The 22131-nt window shown below is 43.7% G+C and overlaps 1 protein-coding gene across 1 annotated transcript in view; it reads left to right on the top strand.

The window, feature by feature from the left end:
- Positions 1 to 22131, top strand: part of TMEM241 (transmembrane protein 241) — a 216929-nt gene that overhangs the window by 83109 nt on the left and 111689 nt on the right. Inside the window, exons 5-9 of the mRNA XM_023742057.1 lie at positions 750 to 827; positions 11732 to 11757; positions 15681 to 15732; positions 17803 to 17851; positions 18655 to 18700. Coding sequence (XP_023597825.1) covers positions 750 to 827; positions 11732 to 11757; positions 15681 to 15732; positions 17803 to 17851; positions 18655 to 18700 — 251 coding nt within the window. The remainder of the gene's footprint in view (positions 1 to 749; positions 828 to 11731; positions 11758 to 15680; positions 15733 to 17802; positions 17852 to 18654; positions 18701 to 22131) is intronic.

Below are 22131 nucleotides of genomic sequence, written 5' to 3'. Positions count from 1 at the left end.
TTTGGGGGCCATTTTTTCAGCCTGTCACGCTCCTAGATTTTTACAGCCGTCTCTACCGCCTGTCCTCCTCTATGCTATAGCCCTGCACCTTTAAACAGGCGGATCAGATTACATCACTGCCTGCCTTCTTTCACGGGCTCCTGGTAGGCTGCAGGAAAAAGTCCTAGTTCCCTTCTCATCTTTCTCTCCCCGCTTTTCCCTTTCATGTTAGTTTCAGCCATGCCCAGCTTCCTCCAGTTCCTTAGAAGAGTCCAATTCAGCTCTCCTCTGGGCCTTTGTGTGTTCCTCTGCCTGCAACTCTTACTTGCCCCCTGTCCTTAGGTTAAGCTCACTCCAGTTTATCATTCAGTTCTCATTTAGACTTTGGGCTTCACTTCCTGCAAGAAAGCTTCACTCCGCTTGTGGAGTCAGGTGCCCTTTCTGTGTGTCCCTGTCAGAGCACTTAAAATATGTCAGGTATCCACCTTGTTCACAAGATGTGTCCCCACCTAGCACAGTGCCTGACACACAGTAGGTGCCTAATAAATGTTTGCAGATGAGAATACCCATAGGAAGTGAGCCTCTCTACCCTACCAAGAATAATACTGCAACAAAGAACAGAAATCACGTGAAACAGCCTTGCTGGAGAGGATTACATAAGTGAATGCCAAGAGTTCCTACAGATCTTTATTTTTAAGCAAAAACCAAGGATTATGTAATTATGAGGTTGAAGAAAATATTTTCATGCTTATTATTCTGTTTTCTTTCAGACCGTCCCTGTATTTCTCACTTTGCATAATGTAGCTGAAGCTATCATCTGTGGGTACCACAAGTGTTTTCGGAAGGAGGTAAATGTTAACGCAAAATGGGAGTGTTATCTCCATTGCTTTAAATTTCAAAGAAGCACTTATTTTATGATCCAAATTGGTGTCTACCTTTTTCTACTACCAATTTGCATTTCAAGATTGCCTGAAAGTGGTCACTAATTTCAAGGATCGCGGTTTTGACATCCCTTCAGTTTGTCAGACATGTGGGAATGTTTCTCGGTCTGAATGGAACTCAGCTCCAGGCAAGGCTGAGCCAGACCCTCAGGATGTTGTTGTTGTTAGCTGCCGTCAAACCAGCTGGTCCCTGACTTGTGGCGACCCCATGCACAACAGGACTGGACCATTGTGATCCATAAGGTTTTCTTTTTTTTTTATTGTTGTAGTTTAAGGGAAACTTTATAATTCAAGTTAGTCTCTCATACAAAAATTTATACATACATTGTTATGTGACCCTAACTGCTCTCCCTATGCTGTGACAGCACACTCCTCCTTTCCACCCCTGATTTCCCGTGTCCATTCACCCAGCTTCTGACCCTCTCTGCCTTCTCATCATAGGGTTTTCATTGGCTGATTTTAGAAGTAGATTGCCAGGACTTTCCTCCTAGTCTGTCTTAGTCTGGAAGCTCCCCTGAAACCTCGCAAGCTTCCACTGACTGTCTGTGCCTGAGATGCCCTGGCCAGGAATTGAATCTGGTTTCCTGCATGGAAGGTGAGAATACCACTAAACCACTAGTGCCTCAATGATGAAGGTGGATTTGGTGTGGACCTGGTGAGGGGCGCATACCCACCAATAGCTAATCTCAACACCACATGAATGTTGTGGAAGAGGTTCCAGGGCTTAGAACCAGTTCAGAGCAGTTCAGTCATGGCCTGCACAATCAAGGGCAACGTACGCATTGCATAGCAACCAAATCTCTTGCCAGTCAGCTTTTGACTCGAGTAGGAAACAGGCAGCGCCTCACTCAGAGATGGTGGCTGACCGTGCAGCTTTTAATGTGTTTTGCTGTCTGCAGTCCTGGCAGTAGTCCAGTCTCCCACATCAGGTTCCTGAAAGTTTCTTGATGCAGGAGATTGGATTATTGGCAGGACTGGAAAGAGCACCACACATTCAAAGTGATGCCCTTGGCCGCCATCTTTGAATGGGTGCGGTGGATAAATTACTTTTGTGTGTGGCCTTTCTAGCCATGGTCTTGTTACTCCCATCCAGGTGATTGTGTGATAGAGTAATTGTGGCCAACCAAGGGGATTGGTCAGTTTTGCCTTAAAAGAGAGCCAATTCCAGAGCAGAGAGGAGGAGCCCACCACCACCAAGGAAGGAGAGAGTAGCAGGAGAGACCTGGCAGCAGGAGATGGTGCGGTGGCCTTCCTGGCCCACAGAGAGAGAAAGCTGAAGGCCTTTTGGCAGAGACTCAGGGCCAGGGAGAGGTGTGCCTGTGAGCACGGCTGGGAAGAGGCTATCCTGGTGAAGGAACTGTATCCTGAGTGTTCCTGAGCCTGAATTGTAACTCTTACTTCCCTAATAAACCCCATAACTGTGAGTATAGTCTGTGAGTTCTGTGTGGCCGTTGCAATGAATTACTGAACCCAGTAGATAGTGCTGTGGGAGGGACAGGTGGTGTCAGAAATGATAGAGATGGCAGAGAGAGGAGGTTAGTCTGACATCCACCTCATAGGAATCAGCCTTGGGCTGTTGATCTTGGTTCTCCTTCCCCTTCGTGAAGTTGGAGGAGGTCAGACATTGCCTCCGTGCCGTTTTTACAGCAGGGCACTGCTGCCTGTTTCCTACTTAGGTCAAAAGCTGAGGCGCAACAGATTTGGTTGCTATGCAATATGTACGGTGCCCTTGTTTCTGTTGGCCATGACTGAACTGCTTTGAACCAGTTAGAAGCCTTGCATGGTTTCTGTCAGCCATACTGAACCATTAGGAACCAGTTGGAAGCCCTGAGAGGTTCTCACAGGGTCCTGGGAACATTTGTCTACCCTGGGGAAATTTGCTTTTCTTTCCAACCCCGGATTTACCTCATACCAGCTAGAGCAAGTTTCTTCACCTTCTGTGCCTCCATCTGTGAAACAGGATCATGATGGTACCCAGCTCATAGAGTTATTCAGAAGGCTCAGTGAGACATACATGTTAAGTGCTTCTAACAGTTTTGGGCATGTTGTAGGTGCTGTATACACATCAGCTATTATTTTCAGTGTTGTTATTGGTGGTTTCAATTTGGTCTCTTTTTCAGGAGTCCTTTTTTTCCTAATATCTGCATACTTGAAATAGTTCCATACAAAATTTTGGAACTTTTAAGCTATAGAGAGGCTAGTTGGCACTTTAGGCAGGATCTTTCAGGTGTTCAGGAGACAGCTGTCTTTCCTGGTGGCCAAGGCCACTCCCCACACCTGTTCTCCATGTATCACCCCACCTGCCTTCTCAGAGGCAGTGCTCCATCAGTTATCCTGCCTGTTCCCTGTATTTTTAACTTCTTCCTCCAGGCTTGTCCATAAACGTGTTCAGTGTTACCAGCTCACCAGGATGAACCAGGCTCTGGGAGATAGACTCATATTAGCCTAACTCTGGAAAGGTGTATTTGTAAAGCAAACACTCAAAGGCTTGTGCCTCCCTTTCCTTCGCTTGCCTCATCTCATCCTTTCCCTTCTATCCACAGTGCCTCAGAGAGGGTTGGGCTTGGCATTGTCCATGTCCTCGTCCCTTTCATCTTTTATCCGCTCCCTTCTTCACCCCATCTTACCCTGCAGTTGCTCTGGCTGGATCCATTGACGACTTCATCTTTGTGCCTCTCTGTTAACAGTATACACCGTTCATCACCCCACCCCTTTTCTTTTTCTTTTTTTTATTGTGCTTTAGGTGAAAGTTTACAGTTCAAGTTAATTTCTCATACAAAAATTTATACACATATTGTTATGTGACCCTAGCTGCAATCCCTATAATGTGACAGCCACTCCACCTTTCCACCCCGGGTTTCTCGTGTCCATTCAACCAGCTCCTGACCCTCTCTGCCTTCTCATTCTGCTTCCGAACAGGAGCTGCCCATTTAGTCTTGTGTATCTGCTTGAACTAAGAAGCACACTCTTCACAAGTATTATTTTATGTTTTATAGTCCAGTCTAATCTTTGTCTGAAGAGTTGGCTTCGGGAATGGTTTTAGTTCTGGGTTAACAGAGCATCCGGGGGTCATAGTTTCGGGGGTTCTCCCAGTCTCTGTCAGACCATTAAGTCTGGTCTTTTTACATGAATTTGAGTTCTGCACCACACTTTTCTCCTGGTCCATCTGGGACTCTCTGTTGTGTTCCCTATTGGGAGGGTCATTGGTGGTAGCCAGGCACCATCTAGTTCTTCTGGTTTCAGGCTGATGGAGTCTCTGGTTTATGTGGCCCTTTTGTCTCTTGGGCTAATATTTTCCTTGTGTCTTTGGTGGTTTTCATTCTCCTTTGCTCAGGGACCCCACCCCTTTTCTGAATCTGTTCGCCCCCTTGGCCTTCCTGACCCCACACCTGCCCAGTTCTCTTCCTGCGTCCCTGACTCTTCTTCACAGCCCCTTGTCCTCTCTTCTTGTTCCCTTGCCTCTCCTCAGGGTCTTCTAGGGCGCTGTCCTCATGCCACAGGCTTTCTGGGACATCTCACCCACACCTGCAGCTCAGCTGCCGTCTGTTCATTGATGACTCCTAAGTCCCTGTCTTTAGCCCAGAGTCTCTCCTGTATGGGGGTCATCAGCGGAGCCCCACGCCTGCTTCCTCTGGGTCTCTACCTGGCATCTGAAATGCAGAAGGGCCATAATGGAATGATTTATTTCCCCAAACCTGCTTCTTGTTTCGTAGTCACTGTCCTGGTCATCGTCACCCAGGACAGAACCCTAGGGATCCTTTTTTGGCTCCTCTGTCCCCCTGGTCCCACAACCAGTCTGTTACCAAATCTGCTTGATTCTTGCTTCCTAATATGTCCGCTACCAGGCCCCTCCTCTCATCTCTTCCCTCAGAGCTGCCCGCCTAGGAGCCGAGGAAGGAGAGCTGGATCTCCTCAGCCCTCAGGCAGCCAGGGAGGTCCTGGTGTGAGCTGTCCTGGGGCTTCAACAGTCATCCTCTCCTGTGTGCCATTACCTGGCAAAGGCTGGGCAGGGAGTTGCCTGCCAGAGGTGCAGCAGTGTCCTAACTGGTTTCCTGCTGTGCCCTTCCCCATGCGCACCCTTTGTTCACTGTACCAAGTGACCTCAGGGAAACACAGATGGATCATGTCACTCCCCCGCTTACTGCCCTCCAGGGACTGTCCGTGACCTACAGGATGAACGGCGAGCCCCTCAGGGGCATGCAAAGCCCTCATCATCTGGGCCCCATCAACTTCTCCAGCTTTTATAAATTCCAGTCACAGTCAAACGTCTCACTTTTCCTAGACCATGTCCTTTTTTTTATGGTAAAAAAATATATAACAAAACATTTGTCAGTTCAACAGTTCTTACAGGTATAATTCAGTGACATTGATTACATTCATGTTGTGTAATCATCACAGCTATCCTTTTCCAAGTTATTCCACCACCATTAACAGAATGTCAGTGCCCCCTAAGCAATGACTCCCCCTTCCTCATTCCCTCTCACCTTTGGTAAATACTAATAAGCTTTGGTCTCTATACATTTGCCAATTCCATGTAAGTGAGTTCATACAATATTTGTCCTTTTGTGACTGACTTACTTCACTCAGCATGATGTTTCAAGGTTCATCCATGTTGTGGCATATATCAGGACTTCATTTCTTTTTATGGTTGAGTAATATTCCATTGTATGGATGGACTACATTTTGTTTATCCGTTTATCTGTTGACGGACATTTTGGTTGTTTCTACCTTTTGACTATTGTGAAAAGTTCAGCAATGAGCGTTGGTGAACGTGTGTTTGTTTGCGTTGCTGCTTTCAAGTCTCTTGGGTATGTACCTAGGAGACAAATTGCTGAGTCGCATGGTAGTTCCGTGGTTAACTTTTTGAGGAACAGCCTGTTTTCCATAGCGACTGTACCACCAGCAATGGATGAGGGTTTCTAGACCGTGTCTTGATGTTTCTTTCTTCTTATTTCTTGGTAAATCTCTTAAACACCTCTCATGTATTCCATGGATATTTCTTAAGTACCTCTATGTCCCCACACTGTGCAGAGCAGTGGGTCTACAGTAGTGAACGAGAGACACGGTCGTGGCTCTCATGGAGCACACAGGCTGGAAGAGGACACAGACATTAAACAAATAGTCCTAACCACACGCTGGGTTGTGGGGCCAGAGAAGGCAGTTTGAGGAAGTGAGATTTAAACACAGCCCTGAAGGGTGAGCAGGTGGGGGAAGGTATCCCAGGAAGAGCGGGTACCACATGCAAAAGACCAGAGGCCAGAAGGGACTTGATAGAAATCACTTCGGGCTGATGTGGCTGGAGCTTAATGAGAGGGAGAGAGGGGCTTAGCATGAGACTGGAGACGGGCACGGGCTGGTTGTGTAAGGCCTTTGAGGCCAAGCTATGGAATTTGGCATTTATGCTGGGTGCAGTGGGAAGCCACGATCGGGTTTTAAGCCCCAGAGAGATTTACCAGATTCACGAACTCATCTAGCTGTCTGTGGAGGAGGGAGGGTTGCAGGAGGAGGAGAGAGGGTTATAGGAGGGTGAGAAAGGAGCCTGTGGTGACCCAGTGAGGCCCTCTCAGACTTTAAGCCAGATCCAGGTGGAGCTGGAGGGGGGTTAGCCTTGCTCTTCTTTATGCCATCACTTAAACGGGCACCTTTCTCTGACATTTTACTTATCACACCATCTTGCAATTTCCATATTTCATTACCTCTAGCATGTGCTTCTTTTTTTTTCACATTTTAACCTGAAGTCGAGACGCTGTTAACAGTGTGTCCTGGTTTAATTTTTTTTTTTTTCTTTATAGTACATAAAATAACAAGAAATCTGAAACAATCAGTGGCATCTTAGGCTTGATGAAATATGGTACTATTGCCCTGTGTCTCCCGCACTGCTTCCTCTAAGCCCTCTGTTGGCGGGATCATGTGGTGGTTCCCTATGTAGCCTCAGTGCCCGGCCCCCAGAACTGGTGCAGAGCTAGGTGTTCACTAGCTAGTCGCTGAGGTCTGTAGGCTCCAGAGACAGACTCATGCCACTCAGATTCGAAAAAGCCTTCTTATTGATGAAGTTTATATGAATTATTAATTTAAAAATACAGATTTACCTGACTTAGAGACAAGCAGTACATTGTCAAGGAATTGCCAGAAATTCAAGCTGGATTCAGAAGAGGATGTGGAACCAGGGATATCATTGCTGGTGTCGGATACTGGTTGAAAGCAGAGAATACTAGAAAGATGTTTACCTGTGTTTTATTGACTATGCAAAGGCATTTGACTGTGTGGATCATAACAAGTTATGGATATAATTGCAAAGAATGAGAATTCCAGAACACTTAATTGTGCTCATGAGGAGCCTGTATATAGATCAAGAGGCAGTTGTTCGAACAGAACAAGGGGATACTGTGTGGTTTAAAGTCAGGAAAGGTGTGCATCAGCGTTGTATCCTTTAATCATACTTATTCAACCTGTATGCAGAGCACATAATCCAAGAAGCTGGACTATATGAAGAAGAATGGGGTATCAGGATTGGAGGAAGACTCATTAACAACCTGCGATATGCAGATGACACAACCTTGCTTGCTGAAAGTGGAGAGGACTTGAAGCACTTACTGATGAAGATCAAAGACTTCAGTATGGATTACACCTCAACATAAAACAAAAATCCTCACAATGGACCAATAAGCAACATCATGATAAGTGGAGAAAAGATTAAAGTTGTCAAGGATTTCATTCTACTCGGATCCATAATCAACACCCATGGAAGCAGCAGTGAAGAAATCCAAAGGCACATTGCATTGGGCAACTCTGCTACAAAAGACCTCTTTAAAGTGTTAAAAAGCAAAGATGTCGCTTTAAGGACTAAGGTGCCCATGACCCAAGCCATGGTGTTTTCAGTCACCTTATATGCATATGAAAGCTGGACGATGGATAAGGAAGACCGAAGAAGAATTGACACCTTTGAATTATGGTGTTGGCAAAGAATATTGAATATACCACGGACTGCCAGAAGAATGAACAAATCTGTCTTGGAAGTACAGCCAGAATGTTCCTTAGAAGCAAGAATGGCGAGACTTCGTCTCACATACTTTGGACATGTGATCAGGAGGGACTAGTCCCTGGAGAAGGACATCATGCTTGGAAATGTATAGGGTCAGCAAAAAGGAGGGATACCCTCAATGAGATGGATTGACACAGTGACTACAACAGTGGGCTGAAGCATAACGATGATCATGAGGATGATGCAGGATCAGGCAGTGTTCTGTTGTACGTAGGGTCACTGTGAGTCGGAACTGACTCGACGGCACCTAACAACAACAATAACAGAGACAAGATCCATGCGTCTGCACAGAGTATTGCTTGCTGATGGACAAGTCTAGTCAGGAAACCACACTGTTGAGCAGATAGACTAGGGCGAGGACAGGACACACAGTTGGTGAGTCCTTAAGGGATATTTCCACCAAGTGGAGACCCTCTTCACTGTAGAGACCAGCGACCAGACTTCCAGGGTGGGAGGACCTTTCCTTGGAAATAATTGGACGAACACTAAAATATTTTGATCTTCAACTCCACTTCATCACTAACACAAAACGGCATCATTTCTTTTCATGGAAAATTAGACAACAATTGAGTAGCTAACAAATCTTTTTAGTTATTATAACAATCTTTCTTCCTTTATGAATGTAATACAATGTAATAAGTTGTAGAAAACCCAGATGGGGGAAAACCCAGAAATCAACTGTGATCCTACTTCCCAGAGGTAACCACTCTATTCTTTCAGACTTTTTTCTATGAACATATGTAGACATTTACACAAATGGTATGATATTTCTGATTTTTGCGTTGAACAGGTTATCAGGATCCTTATTCAGATCATTGTCAATAATATTCCTTTGTAGATGGAACATAATTTGTTGGCCAGTCCTTGTTTGTAGACTTTTAGATGGTTTCTAGTAGTTTAGCATTAAAATCTGCTTTGCAACTGTGATATGTTTTTGGTATGACTTACATTCCTGATCATACAGTCTGGAGTCCTGATGAAGTAACTGGTTGTCATGAGGAGCACAGTTACAGGACGCCTTTCAGATCATTACCTGCTACTTCCAACGAGGTCTGTTTTTGTCCATTATGTGTCTGGTTTTACTGGCATCTGTTTTGGGAAGTAATCTTCTCATGATCTTGCCCCTAGGATATGAGGATAGACTATATAGGGCCTCCAGTTCATTTCCACCATCTATAACTACTTCTTTGTGTACACACACACACACACACACACACACACGTTTACACACATACATATGCATACACAAAATTCAACTGTAAGGGAATGTGTGACTTGTGGAATTGGTCCTACTACTTTGCGGATACATTTATCACAGTTTAATGTTAGTATATTTCTGTTCATTCATTTAGCATTTATTAAAGTATATACTATGTATCAAACATTTTGTTAGGGCTAAAGCTATAGAGATGTACAAGACACAATTATTACCCTCACAAAACTAGGAGTTGAATGGAGGATCCAACATGTACTTACTGTGATGTCCATAAAATGTTGTAGGACTCTGAATAGAGGTGTGGGTAGACCAGGGGTTTTGGAAGGGCCAGAGTCACATAGGATGAGTAGGAATGTTCCAGGTTGCACTCCAGGCAGAGGAAATGGCAATTGAAGTCTAGCAGCCTGCCGGAGCCGGCGGCATGTTACTGCAGGACTGGCAGGCGGGCTCTGGCAGAATAGTGTTGTCAAGGGTCAGATTGTGGAGCTAGATCGCCTCCTGTGATCTTGGGTAACTTACCTAATTTCTCAGTGCCTCAAGTTTCTTCATCTGTAAACTAGAGGAAATCATTACCACCCATGACTGTCAGAATTCATGAGATAATACATGTAAAGCACTTTAGAATAGTGCCTGCTAAGTGGCCCTCAGTATACGTTAGCTAAGCCAAAGTGATGTTAGCTATTTATTGTTATTTTTGCCAGTATGATTTTTGAGAAGTATTCTGAATCACTCAGAACCCTCAGATATTATGAGGACTTACTACTAGGTTGTTTTTGGACTTGAGGGCTGAAAAATGTGAATGCCCCCACTTCAGCACCTCGGTTGTTTTCAGAACACTGGGGAGTGGTGGTGCTCAGTAATTAACATATTGCTTGTTTTTACCTTCCATACCTCAGGTCTGGGCTCCTTTAGTCAGAAACCAAACCAAACCCATTGCCCATGAGTTGATTACGACTCGTAGCAACCCCACAGGACAGAGTAGAGCTGCCCCATAGGGTTTCCAAGGAGCTGCTGGTGGATTTGATCTGCTGACCTTTTGGTTAGCAGCTGAGCTCTTAACCACTGTGCCACTATGGCTCCTTAGTCAGAAGGAGTTTAAAATTAAAAAAAGATTTGATTTGTTGCTCAGTAATGAAAGCCTTGAAATAGTTAATGGGTGAGCATGTTATTCATAGAGTTCAAATATCCCTTTTGTCTCTATCCTCTCCATACCTTCTCTGCCACCAGACTGTCCAGAGTTCAGTTATATTTAGCTCGGAATCTTTAAGTAACATACTTTACGTTAATGGGAGCAATTACCCAGGTATTGTCAGCCAAATCACCTTTGCCGAAGTTATTACTTCTGTACTTCAGGGATAATTGGTATGTTCCCACCAGGTGGCAGTAGAGTCAAGGTTGGCCTTGCTTGGTGGCCGTCTACAGAGACATTTTGACAAAGATAAGAGATTAAAAATTCTAAAGATTCAAGCCACACCTTTGTATACACATAGAAGCTGTTTATTAAAACAATGAAAACTTGGTTATTTAGTAACACATGATAACTGGATAGCCTTCATAGCAAACCACATCAGCATCTCTGATCAGCTCTTCACTTTAAAAAAAAAAAAAATTATTTTATGTTTTTATTTTTTCCCATACAATCAGCTCTTCTCTTTTTAACAATATGTTTATACTTTACAGTTTATCTGAACTTGGTGTCAAAAATTGTAGTTTGTCCTCAACTAGCAAAATAAGCCTTCTGAAATGTGTAGAATTAATCTGTTTTCCTACCTATCTGCTTTCCCTATCAAATACTAAAAAAAAAAAAACAAAACGAAAAACTGCATGCTGCTCCCTGCTAAATTAAAGCTTTCTTCCTGAGTGCAAAGGACTAGTTCCCTTAAACTGACTAATTAAAAGGAATTGGTTAAGGGTAGAGTCCAAATTAGAATTTCTTCATTTCAGGGAGCTTTAAATATCGAGTTTAGTTTCCCCCAATTGGCCCTTTTAAAAAAGGAACCTTTTTTCTTCTCTCTAGGAGTGGAGTCAAATGGCCCTTCTGCTTTTTCTGTTTCTTAATTTAAACATCATACCACATAATTTATAGCACCACCCAGAGTCAGAGCTGGGTTAATGAAAAGAATATTTAAAGAAACAGAGCTGCAATAGAAGTTGAACAAGAGCGAGTTTACTTCTCTCACAAAGGTTCCATCTCTCTCTCTCTCCTTTCTCCCCTTTTCTCTATGTATCACATGTTTTCAGGCTTGGCTCCCACGTCCATTTGCTTTTCCCGGGTGAGCATGGTTCCGATGGTGCTGTGAGAAGTGCTTGGTGGGCGGGTAAACTCTGCACACCCAGAGTGCTTTGCTGAAGTGACTCAACGCTGGAGCTCTGAGTCATCCTCATTTGGTCCAGGCAACAAAAAGCTTCAATAAATGTGAAAGTGCAACAGCTGTTAAGCCCCCTAATACACTTACTCATAATTTATTTGCCTTCTGATCTAAATACTTTCTTTTAATGGGGAAAAAAAAGAGTTTGTAAAGACTAATTGTAAATTTCTTTACTTTCATACAGAAAACTTCTCCTGCAAAGATCTGTAGGTAAGTTTTAAGAAAAAACAGCCCCTAAAGTAAAAGACTTAACCTAATTTTTAACTCTGATGATAAACTGCCATACTCACAATTATGGGGTTTATTAGGGAAGTAACAGGTTATATAATTCAGGATCAGAAATGACTCAAGATACAGTTCTTCGATCAGGACAGCTTCTTCTCAGCTGTGCCTGCAGGCAGGCCTCTGTCTGGCTCTCAGCTCTCGGTCTTGGCCTCTGTCCTCTTGGGCAAGTGTTATAAAGCTCTTTAGCTCCACTGATAAGTGCCCAGAGGCACCCCACTCCACCAGTAAGCCTCCTTTCCAAAGGTGCTCAACTTTCTCGCTCAGTGGGCGGTAAAGTACACTGTGCCACCTCCTTTTTCTGCTGCCTCTGCTGCCACTGTTTCTCTGCTGCTGCTTCTCACGGTCTCCGGTGTTAGATCTCTCTCTCTTTCTCTGTCTCTTGGATCTAGGAGGTTCTCAGCGCAGGGATCCTGGGCCCAAGTGATGCTTTTCCACTCATAGCTCTTCTTTCTTGGTGGTGGCGAGGTCCCCCCTTTCCGCCTCTGGGATGGCTCATTTTTAAGCTTAGTGGAATGGTAAAACTAACGAATCCCTTTGTTAGGGTTCCATACACCTTATTCACATAGTCCCACCACTGCAAGAGTGCCATGTACCTTATTTACATTAGCAGCAAGCTGGCCAGTCCCCTTGGTGAGCCACAAGCACCTTATTTGCATAGTTTCACCAAATTATTGTGTGGGAGTCACAAAGACTGTGGCTAGAAGGGCTATATTAAGTAATTTCACTGTACCTCAAGACTCATATAGTCCTGTTTTATGTCTTATTCAGAAATTTATTCTCTTTTTTTTTCTGAAATATTTTATTCCTAAGGGGAAAGCAAACAAGACAAACCCATGCCAGATTTCAGCTGTTGATACCTGAAGCTTCACTAACAAATAGTTGTACAATACCGATGGAGAGTGAAAATAAAAAACATGAAAACGACTTACAATTTTTTAAAATAATTTTTGAAGTTTATTGGGTTTTCAATATTTTCTGCGAGTTGGGGCATCTGAGTTAGCTTTGGGCCACAGCAAAGGATCATGGGCAGGGTTCATAACTCCCTGTGCCTCAGTTTCCCCAGCTGAAACACGAACCCGGCTGGACTTTCTCGAAGATCCCTCCAACTCCAGCATTCAAATTCTAACCTGATGGCTTGTTCTTTGCCCACTGCCTGCTTCCTCCATGCTTAGTAGCTAAGAAGCTCAGTCCTTTAGATAGAAAACCACAAGAGATGCTTTGATACATGGATTTAGGACTTTTTGTTTCAAATATTTCTGGGCTTTCATCAATCCTTTTTTTGCCTTTGTTACAGGCAGCTACTTGAAAAACAAATCCTCCGGACTCGTTCTCTTCTTTAAAAGATTAGCAGGTGTTAAAGAAAGGCATTAAAGACCACTAATACCTGATATAATCATGTATTGCTCAGGGCACAAGTTTGGTGGGAAACCAGGAAGCTGTCGCACACCTTGGTGTTGTCCCTCTCTCCCCAACCCCTAGGATTTGTCTGTTGAGGGGATCTCTGTCACTCCTTCCCTGTGCATGAGGTTCACCATAGGTAGACACTCACTAGGATTCCCCTCCCTACTGCTTGAAACTTACCTGTTCCTGTTCAGTCCCACACACCCTCCCTGACAAACTCCACCTCACTCCCTCCCCTCTTTCCTTGCCTTTGAGTCCCTCACCAACCAGGGCCTTAGATTCTTCTCTAGGCCATGTGCGTGCGTGCGTGTGTGCGTGTGTGTGTGTGTGTGTGTGTGTGTGTGTGTGTGTATGTAGGTGTCTTGTGCCTTGTCAAGGCTACTAGAGGAGGGTGGGCTGCAGTGAGAACCATCCTGGGCCTCCAGATGTCCCGTGTTGTCCTGGCTTCCCAAGGCCTAGGCTCCCAGCGCCAGAGCCTCCTCTCTATCAGTCACAGGACGCCTGTTGGGTGTGTAACTACAGGTGATTACAACGGGGCTGTTGGCAGAATTGATTAGCAGCAGTCTTTTCAGTGTACTACTCACATTAAAAGTATCAGAATATTGTAAATTACGTATGTGTAATATATATGATATATAGTCTAAATATAGAACTCTATATGTATGTAGAAAATATATTGGTATGAGACGTCCTATGACGAAGTCCCCTAAGAGTGAAAACACTGTAGTCATTGTTTTCTCTCAGGCCTTTAATCCTTTGCCCTTTGCTGCCTAATGGAATGGTCAGTAGCGAAGGGGCCCAACACTGTACATGTTGGTGCATGATAAAATGGAACGAGGAGAGAGTGGGTGATAGTTTGGGTATTTTGCCTCTGGTATCTTCTTTTAGGAGGAGAAAATGATTAGGGAAAGCAAGAGGGCAAAATATTTTGACATACGAAACTCAGGAGAGATAAAACCAATGATTATTGAACCAAAAGATAACTCCAAATTGACTTTCTAGTGAATGAGAATAGCTTTCTGAAATATCTGTGATTACCAATGTTGCTTTTTTGTATAACAATTTTAAAAAATTTATTATGGAAATTTATAAACATACATAAAAGTAGACAGAATTGTATAATGAAGCCCCACATACATGTCACCCAGATTCAACAATTATCAACTCCTGGTCCCACCTACTTCCTCACTTATTATTCTGAAGTAAGTCCCAGGCATGATAGCATTTCATCTGTAAATAGTTCAGTATGTTTAAAAGATTTTCCTAATAAAAATTTATTCAAGAAAAAAGATTTAAACCTACTGAAAAAGTGCAAGAATATTACAATGAACTCCCATATACCCTTCACCTAGATTCATCCATTGATAATATTTTTTGTATCTGCTTTCTCTCTCTCTCTGTGTATGTGTGTGTCTATGTATATGTGAGTCGATTCTGAATCATAGCTACATATATACACATGTATGTAATATATACAGAATATATTAGAGTATATACATTATTATTATTCCTCTTATTTTGTATCTGAATTTTCTGAATTATTTGAGAATACATTTCGGAGATCATGACCCTTTACCCCTAAAATCAAGGACAATTTCTTATATAACCACAGTGCAGTTACCAAATTTAGAAAATTTTACATCTGATACAATATTATCATCTAATGTAGAGTTCACATTCAGATTTTTCCCGTTATCCCAATGTTGTCTTTTATAGCAATTTTTTCTCTAAAAGAGACCACCCTGTCTTTTTCATATCCTTTAACCTGGAACAGTTCCTCAGTCTTTCATTGCACTGTTTTTGAAGACTGTAGGCCCATTGTTTTGTGGACTGTCCCTAAATTTGAGTTTGTCTCAGTGTTCTTCATGATTTGATTCAGGTTCTGCGTGTTTGTCGGGAATACCACGTAAGTGATGTTGTATCCTTCTGGGGGCATCATAAAAGGAGGCGCATGTAGATCTGCTCTATTGTTGGAGTTGTTGAGTTTGATTATTTGGTTAAGGTGTTATGCAAAAGATTTTAGTGCTATTTCCATGGTGTTTTCTTTTTGGAACTGGTACAATTGTGGTCTTGTTTGCCTGGTTTTCCACCTATTGTTCTTTTCAGGTTGCGTTGTTAAGAAAAGAAAAAAAAAAAAAAACTCCTTTTATTATATGTTTAACAGGCACATATGTTTGAGTGACTCGGTATGGACTTTGCAGATGTCCTGGAAGTGCCTCCCTGGGAAAATGGCTAGCAGGGCAGCAGGGAAGGGAGTGTGTAGTTCTCGGTATTGCACACAATTGACAACTATACAGGCAGCCAGGTTCTCAGAGGATGAACTGGGCTTGTTCTTGTGGGATCTTTGCCTTCTCTAGACACCACTCAATGCATTTCAGCTTGCACTTTCTCTGCAAGCCCTTTGATGTTGAAAGGTAAAGCTGAGCTGTTATATCTCCTTTTCACAGTGCCCTCTTCCTCCTGGCTGCTGCAGGATGCCTTCCCTTCAATGACTCCCAGGTAAGTTAAGATAAACTCTTTTTGCCTTTTGTTACTCTCTGAAGTCCTATGTGTACAAGCAAAATTTCCCAGCCCTTTCTTTTAGAATCAGAATAACCCTGGCCTGTGGGAAGACACTCAGAAGTTCTTAGCCTGGGTACCTTTTGCCCAGGCTCACCTTTCCCCAGCCTTTGCCTTCTCTCCAAGGTGGTGACAGTGCAGCCACCTAACACTTGCCTCTGTGGATGCTGTTTGCGTGCAGTCTGCTCTCTATGTGTTTGGTGAACCTGTAAACCATTGTGTAGGCTGCCCAGGCCACAGCATGGAGGCAAGGTTGTTTTCCCTCTGATCTAAGGGCCTCATCTAGGAGGTGATTTTCACTTTCTTTGTTATCCTGAGCCGGTGTCGAGTTGTATTTTTATTAGCACTGAGGACCCACCACCCACCCCCAGGAGTCATCTAATTGATGGGTTTCTTTTCTTTTCACCCTCCTTTTCTCCCCCATCATTTCTTAAGTCCCCACCAAGTGTCAGGCACTGAGCCAGGCACTGAAGACACAGAGAAGAAGAATAGTCCGTGTCCAGGCAGAATAGAAGTCAAAGTCTACTTAGAGTCAAGGGGAGGGGGAACAGATGAGTCAGCAGATAATTATAATGCAGTGAGGCCAGGGCTGTACCCCAGGGAGGTACGGGATGCTGTGGGGCACCTAAGACTTGCAAGTAGGAAGGGCTCACAATTTTAGGGAGCCGGCTGTGTGCCAGGCACTGTGCCAATGCTTACTGCCTTATCTTAGTTAAAGTCTCTCAACAATTCCAAGACGGGAGGCACTGTTATTATCTCCATTTCATAGCTAAAGAATAATGAGGTCCAAAAGGTCACCAGCTAACGAATAAGTGGAGATTTGAGCATTTAACCCAGATCTTTCTGATTTTGTCTCTGGGTGGTGCAAATGGTTAACATGCTTGGCTGCTACTCAAAAGGTTGATGGTTTGAATCTACTCAGGCAACTCAGAAGAAAGACCTAGCAGTCTAGAAAAAACTATCAGCCATTGAAAACTGTATGGAGCACAATTCTATTCTGATACTCATGGGGTTGCCATGAGTTGAATTGACTTGATGGCAATTGTAGAGCTAGACTCTGGTTGTTGTTGTTGTTGGGTGCCGTGGAGTCGATTTCGACTCATAGAGACCCCATGTGACAGAGTAGAACTGCCCCATAGGGGTTTCTGGGCTTAATCTTTATGGGAGCAGATTGCCAGGTCTTTCATCCACAGAGCTGCTGGATGGATTTGAACCACTAGCCTTTCGGTTAGCAGCTGAGTCCTTAACCATTGTGCCACCAGGGCTCCTTTCAGACTCTGCTTGCTAGACCTAAATCTTGAAGAATGAGGAAGGGTTAGCTAGGAGAAGAAATCAGGTGTAGGTAAAGTCCTGGAGGTGTGATAAGTATTTCATGATTCAGCTTTATTGAACACCCACTATGTGTCTGCCCTGTCCTAATTCCTGCCCTCCTAGAACTTACAATCTGTGTGTATGTGTCAGGGGCAGGGTGGTGGGTGGGTAGAGACAGATAAATGAAGAATAAATAAAATATAGAGTGTGTCAGATGATATTAAGTCCTACAGTGAAGAAGGAAAGGAAGAAGAGGAGGGAGTGCCCCTGTGCTGAGTTGATGGGGGAAGCACTGCAGCTTAGGGAAATGCAAGCAGGTCTCTGTCTCCTGGGGGTGGGGGCAGCTATGATCTGAGAGCTTGATGGGGCTTGTCATTGGGATTTTATCCTGAAGTCACTGGGGAACTGTTGATGATTTTAAGCAACAGATGATACCACCAGATTTGCCTTTTATTATAGAAACACAGTCTGGTGGCACCGTGGGGATAGGGGTGGTGGTGATGGAGGCAGAATTCTGTCAGGAAGATGTTATGGGCATCTGGGCAGGAAAGGAAGACGCACTGGCCCAAGGCCCGAAGCGTCCTGTTTTGGCCCCTTCTTGGTACTTGCTTGGCATTGACTGTTCGGGTTTCTGATCACTGCCCTTGCCTGTTGTGTGTCTGTACTTACAGCCATTCACTTTGTTATCGTGTTTTACAGTTTGATCCAGATGGATATTTTTGGGCTATAATTCACTTATTCTGTGTAGGTAAGTTTTAAAAGAATGTTTGTGTATATAATTGAGGCTTATTCATTAGACCTTAGAGTATATCCATTTTTCAGTAGGAATGGGCAATAGGAGAATTAAATTCAAGGTATCAGTGTTACAATTAAATGAGTATTTTCTGGTTTGATTTTTCCGCTTTGGAGTTTTCTCAAACGTTTCTGTTTCCAATGCAGTTTCCTCTATTTCATGACAAACATTAGTTAACTCCCTATGCTGGGGGTTTGCTTCTTCAGCCCAGCCTGTGGGTGCTGGTTGGTCTTCTCTGAAAACAGTGGGGGAATATCCGTAAGTTTGGGTCAAAAATATTTTCTTCCAGCCATACATCAAAACAATTTTAAGTGGGTTAAATAAAAGGGTCATCCTACTTTATTTCAAATCATGTGTTCAATGTTTCCTGTTTATAGTCTTAGGGAGAAATATAGTACCCTGACTTTGTTAGACACAGTTCAGAAATCCAAGGATGTTTCTCTATTTCACGTGCCTCTTTTAAAGGAAATGAAAACCTTTCTGTTAATTGTATCCCCGTGTTGATCACTAAGCTTTTCTTGCCCAGTGCCCTCTGTGGGCCCCTTTGGTACTGAGACGCGTGATCATGGAGAATTCGAATTCTCATTCTTGGAAACCCCCCGTGGGACGTGTGTGACCCTGGTAAAGAGGGTGGGGGGGACTAGCAGCCCCACCTGCGGAGACCCGCTGCCACAGGGACTTCGTGCTTGACCTGGAAATGTAGGCAGCTTGTTGCGCAGAATGCTGCGTGCCTGTGACATGTGTCCCTTCATTTTCAGGAGCTTATAGGATACGACAGAAGTCCCAGAAGCCCAACGTGCTAAGGTAAACCTTTTAAGTCGGGTGAGTTGTTGTTGGTTAAAGGAAGGAATAAGATTCATGGCGATGTGAGACTGGGCAGCAGTGAGGGCAGCCTGCTCTGCTTCCAAGGCCAAGTCCCACACCTAAAATGTGTCTGCCTTCAGTGACTAGGGAAGAGGCATGGGAGTCTCGGTCCCTTCCAAAAAAACCCAAACCGGTTGCCATCGAGTTGCTTCTGATTCATAGTGACCCTATAGGACAGAGTAGAACTGCCCCATAGGTTTCCAAGGAGCGCCTGGTGGATTTGAACTGCTGACCTTTGGATAGCAGCAAAACGCTGAACCACTACACCACCAGGGTTTCCCTCAGTCCCTTCAGGGTCAGCAATTAGGTGACGTTTGTGTGAAATTTATGTGACTAGCTGCACTGGGCCTGAATTGTCCAGCTCCATCTCAGAGGCACAACTCTTGCTTCTGGTTTCCTTGTCTCTCCTGACTTGATTCAGTTTAGACGCTGAATCTCCCCACTCACTAGCTCTGTTCCTTGGGTAAAATGAGGCCTTCGTTGGAATCAAGTGGCCTTGGTGAATGTCAGTGAAAAAACAGGGCTCAGGCCTTGGGTGAGCTGAAGCTGCAAGGGCTGCTCTCCTCCAGGCCAGCTGGCTGCTGGGTTTCCAGGGGGCCTGGCCTGCCTGAAGGCCCAGAGGAGGCAGGTCTGAAGGGAATGACTGCTGGGAGAAGGTTATACACTGAGACTGTGTGACTTTCGGTCCCTAGAGCACCTTTTGTTCTTTTAATAAAGTGTTTTTCAAGCAAGAAGGCAGTAGAGTTGCCAGATAAAATACATGACGCCTACTTAAATTTGAATTTCAGCTCAGCAGCGAATAATTTTTTTATTTTTAGTTAAAGCATGTGCCATCCCGAGTCCTTGGTAGTGCGAACAGCATACTTGGTTGCTAACAGAGAGCTTGGAGGTTCAAGTCTACCCAGAGGCACCTCGGAAGAAAGGCCTGGCAATCTACCTCTGAAAAACCAGCCATTGAAAACCCTGTGGAATTCAGTTCTACTCTGACACACATGGGGTTGCCATGAGTCAGAATCAACTCCATGGCAACTGTTACTGGTATCTCCTATCTAATATGTGAAACATGGTTAAGCATTATTCTGTATATGAAATTCAAATTTATTTGAGTGCCCTGTATTTTTATTTGTTAAATATGGCAGCCCTAAAAGCCAGTCCACTGGCCTGAGATAGTTGACATTCCTTTTGAAGTAGCAAATACACACACAGGAAGTCATCTGCCACAGGGGAAAATGTGTTTGATTGTAGTAAACTAGGGAATCTTTTTTTTTTTTTTTAATTGTTGTAGTTTAAATGAAGTTACATTTCAGGTTAGTCTCCAATACAAAAACGTATACATACATTGCTATGTGAACCCAGTTGCTCTCCTCATACTGTGACAGCACACTCCTTTCCACCCCGATTCCCCATGTCCATTCAACTAGGTCCTAACTGTCTCTACCTTCCCATCTCACCTTTGGACAGAAGCTGTCCGTTTACTCTCTTGTATCTACTTGAGCTAAGAGGCACACTCCTCATGAGTATCACTTGATGTCCCACAGTCGAGTCCACTCTGTCTGAAGAGTTGGCCTCAGAATTTGTTTCAGTTTTGGGCTGATAGAGAATCCCGGGTCCATGCTTTCTGGTGTCCTCCACCCTCAGTCAGACCATTAAGTCTGGTCTTCTTACTAGAGTTTGAATTCTGCACCCTACCTTTCTCCTGCTCCATCAGGGACTCTCTGTTGTGTTCCCTGTCAGGACAGTCATTGGTGGTAGCCGGACACCATCTATTTCTTCTGGTCTCAGGCTGATGAAGTCTCTGGTTTATGTGGCCCTTTCTGTCTCTTGGGCTACTACTTCCCTTGTGTCTTTGATGTTCTTCATTCTCCTTTACTGCAGTTGGTTTAGACCAATTGATGCATCTTAGATGGCCACTTGCAAGCTTTTAAGACCCCACATGCCACTCACTGAACTAAGATGCAGAACATTTTCTTAATAAGCTTTGTTATGCCAGTTGACCTAGGTGTCTCCTGAAAGCATGGTCCCTAGATCCCTACCCCTGCTACTCTGTCCCTCAAAGTGTTTGATTGTATTCAGGAAACTTCTTAGCTTTGGTTTAGTCCAGTTGTGCTGACTTCCCCTGTAGTGTGTGCTGTCCCTCCCTTCACCTAAGATAATACTTGTCTACTATCTAGTTAGTGAATAACCCTCACCCTCCCTCCCCACCCTCGTAACCATCAAACAATGTTGTCTTTTATGTTTAAACCTTTTCTTGAGTTCTTATAATAGTAGTCTTATACAATATTTGTCCTTCTGTGACTGACTAAATTCATTCAGCATAATGACCTGTAGATTCCTCCATGTTATGTTTCACAGCTTCATCGTTGTTCTTCATCGTTGGATAGTATTCCATTGTGTGGTTGCATAGTATTCCATTGTGAGGATATACCATAGTTTGTTTATCCATTCGTCCGTTGATGGGAATCGAGGTTGTTTCCATCTTTTTGCTATTGTAAACAGTGCTGCAATGAACATGGGTATGCATATAGCTATTCGTGTGGTGGCTCTTATTTCTCTAGGATATATTCCAAGGAGCGGGATAGCTGGATCATATGGTACTTCTGTTTCTAGCTTTTTAAGGAAGTGCCAAATTGATTTCCAAGGTGGTTTTACTATTTTACATTCCCACCAACAGTGTATGAGTGTTCCAGTCTCTCCACAACCTCTCCAACATTTATTAGTTTGTGTTTTTTGGATTAGTGCTAGTCTTGTTGGGGTGAGATGATATCTCATTTTAGTTTTGATCTGCATTTTTCTAATGGCTAATGATCATGAGCATTTCTTCATGTGTCTGTTAGCTGCCTTAATATCTTCTTTGGCGAAGTGCCTGTTCATATCCTTTGCCCGTTTTTTAATTGGGTTATTTGTCTTTCTGTTGTCGAGGTTTTGCAGTATCTTGTAGATTTTAGAGGTTAGACGCTGATCGGATTTGTCATAGCCAATTTTTTTTTTCCCAGTCTGTAGGTTGTCTTTTGACTCTTTTGGTGAAGTCTTTTGATGAGCCTAAGTATTTGATTTTTAGGCACTCCCAGTTATCTAGTCTTTGTTCTGGTGCTTGTACATTGTTACTTATGGTTCGTATTGGGTTTATGCCATGTATTAGGGCTCCTAGTGTTGTCCCTATTTTCTTTTCATGATCTTTATCGTTTTTGATTTTATAATTAAGTCTTTGATCCATTTTGAGGTAGTTATTGTGCATGGTGTGAGGTATGGGTCTTGTTTCAGTTTTTTGCAGGTGGATATCCAGTTATGCCAGCATCATTTGTTAAAGAGACTGTCTTTTCCCCAATTAACGGCCTTTGGGCCTTTGTCAAATATCAGCTGCTCATAGGTGG

The sequence above is a fragment of the Trichechus manatus genome, unplaced genomic scaffold (genome assembly GCF_000243295.1).
Source record: "Trichechus manatus latirostris isolate Lorelei unplaced genomic scaffold, TriManLat1.0 scaffold00199, whole genome shotgun sequence".
NCBI lineage: Eukaryota > Metazoa > Chordata > Mammalia > Sirenia > Trichechidae > Trichechus > Trichechus manatus.
This window is presented reverse-complemented; position numbering and strand designations above follow the sequence as displayed.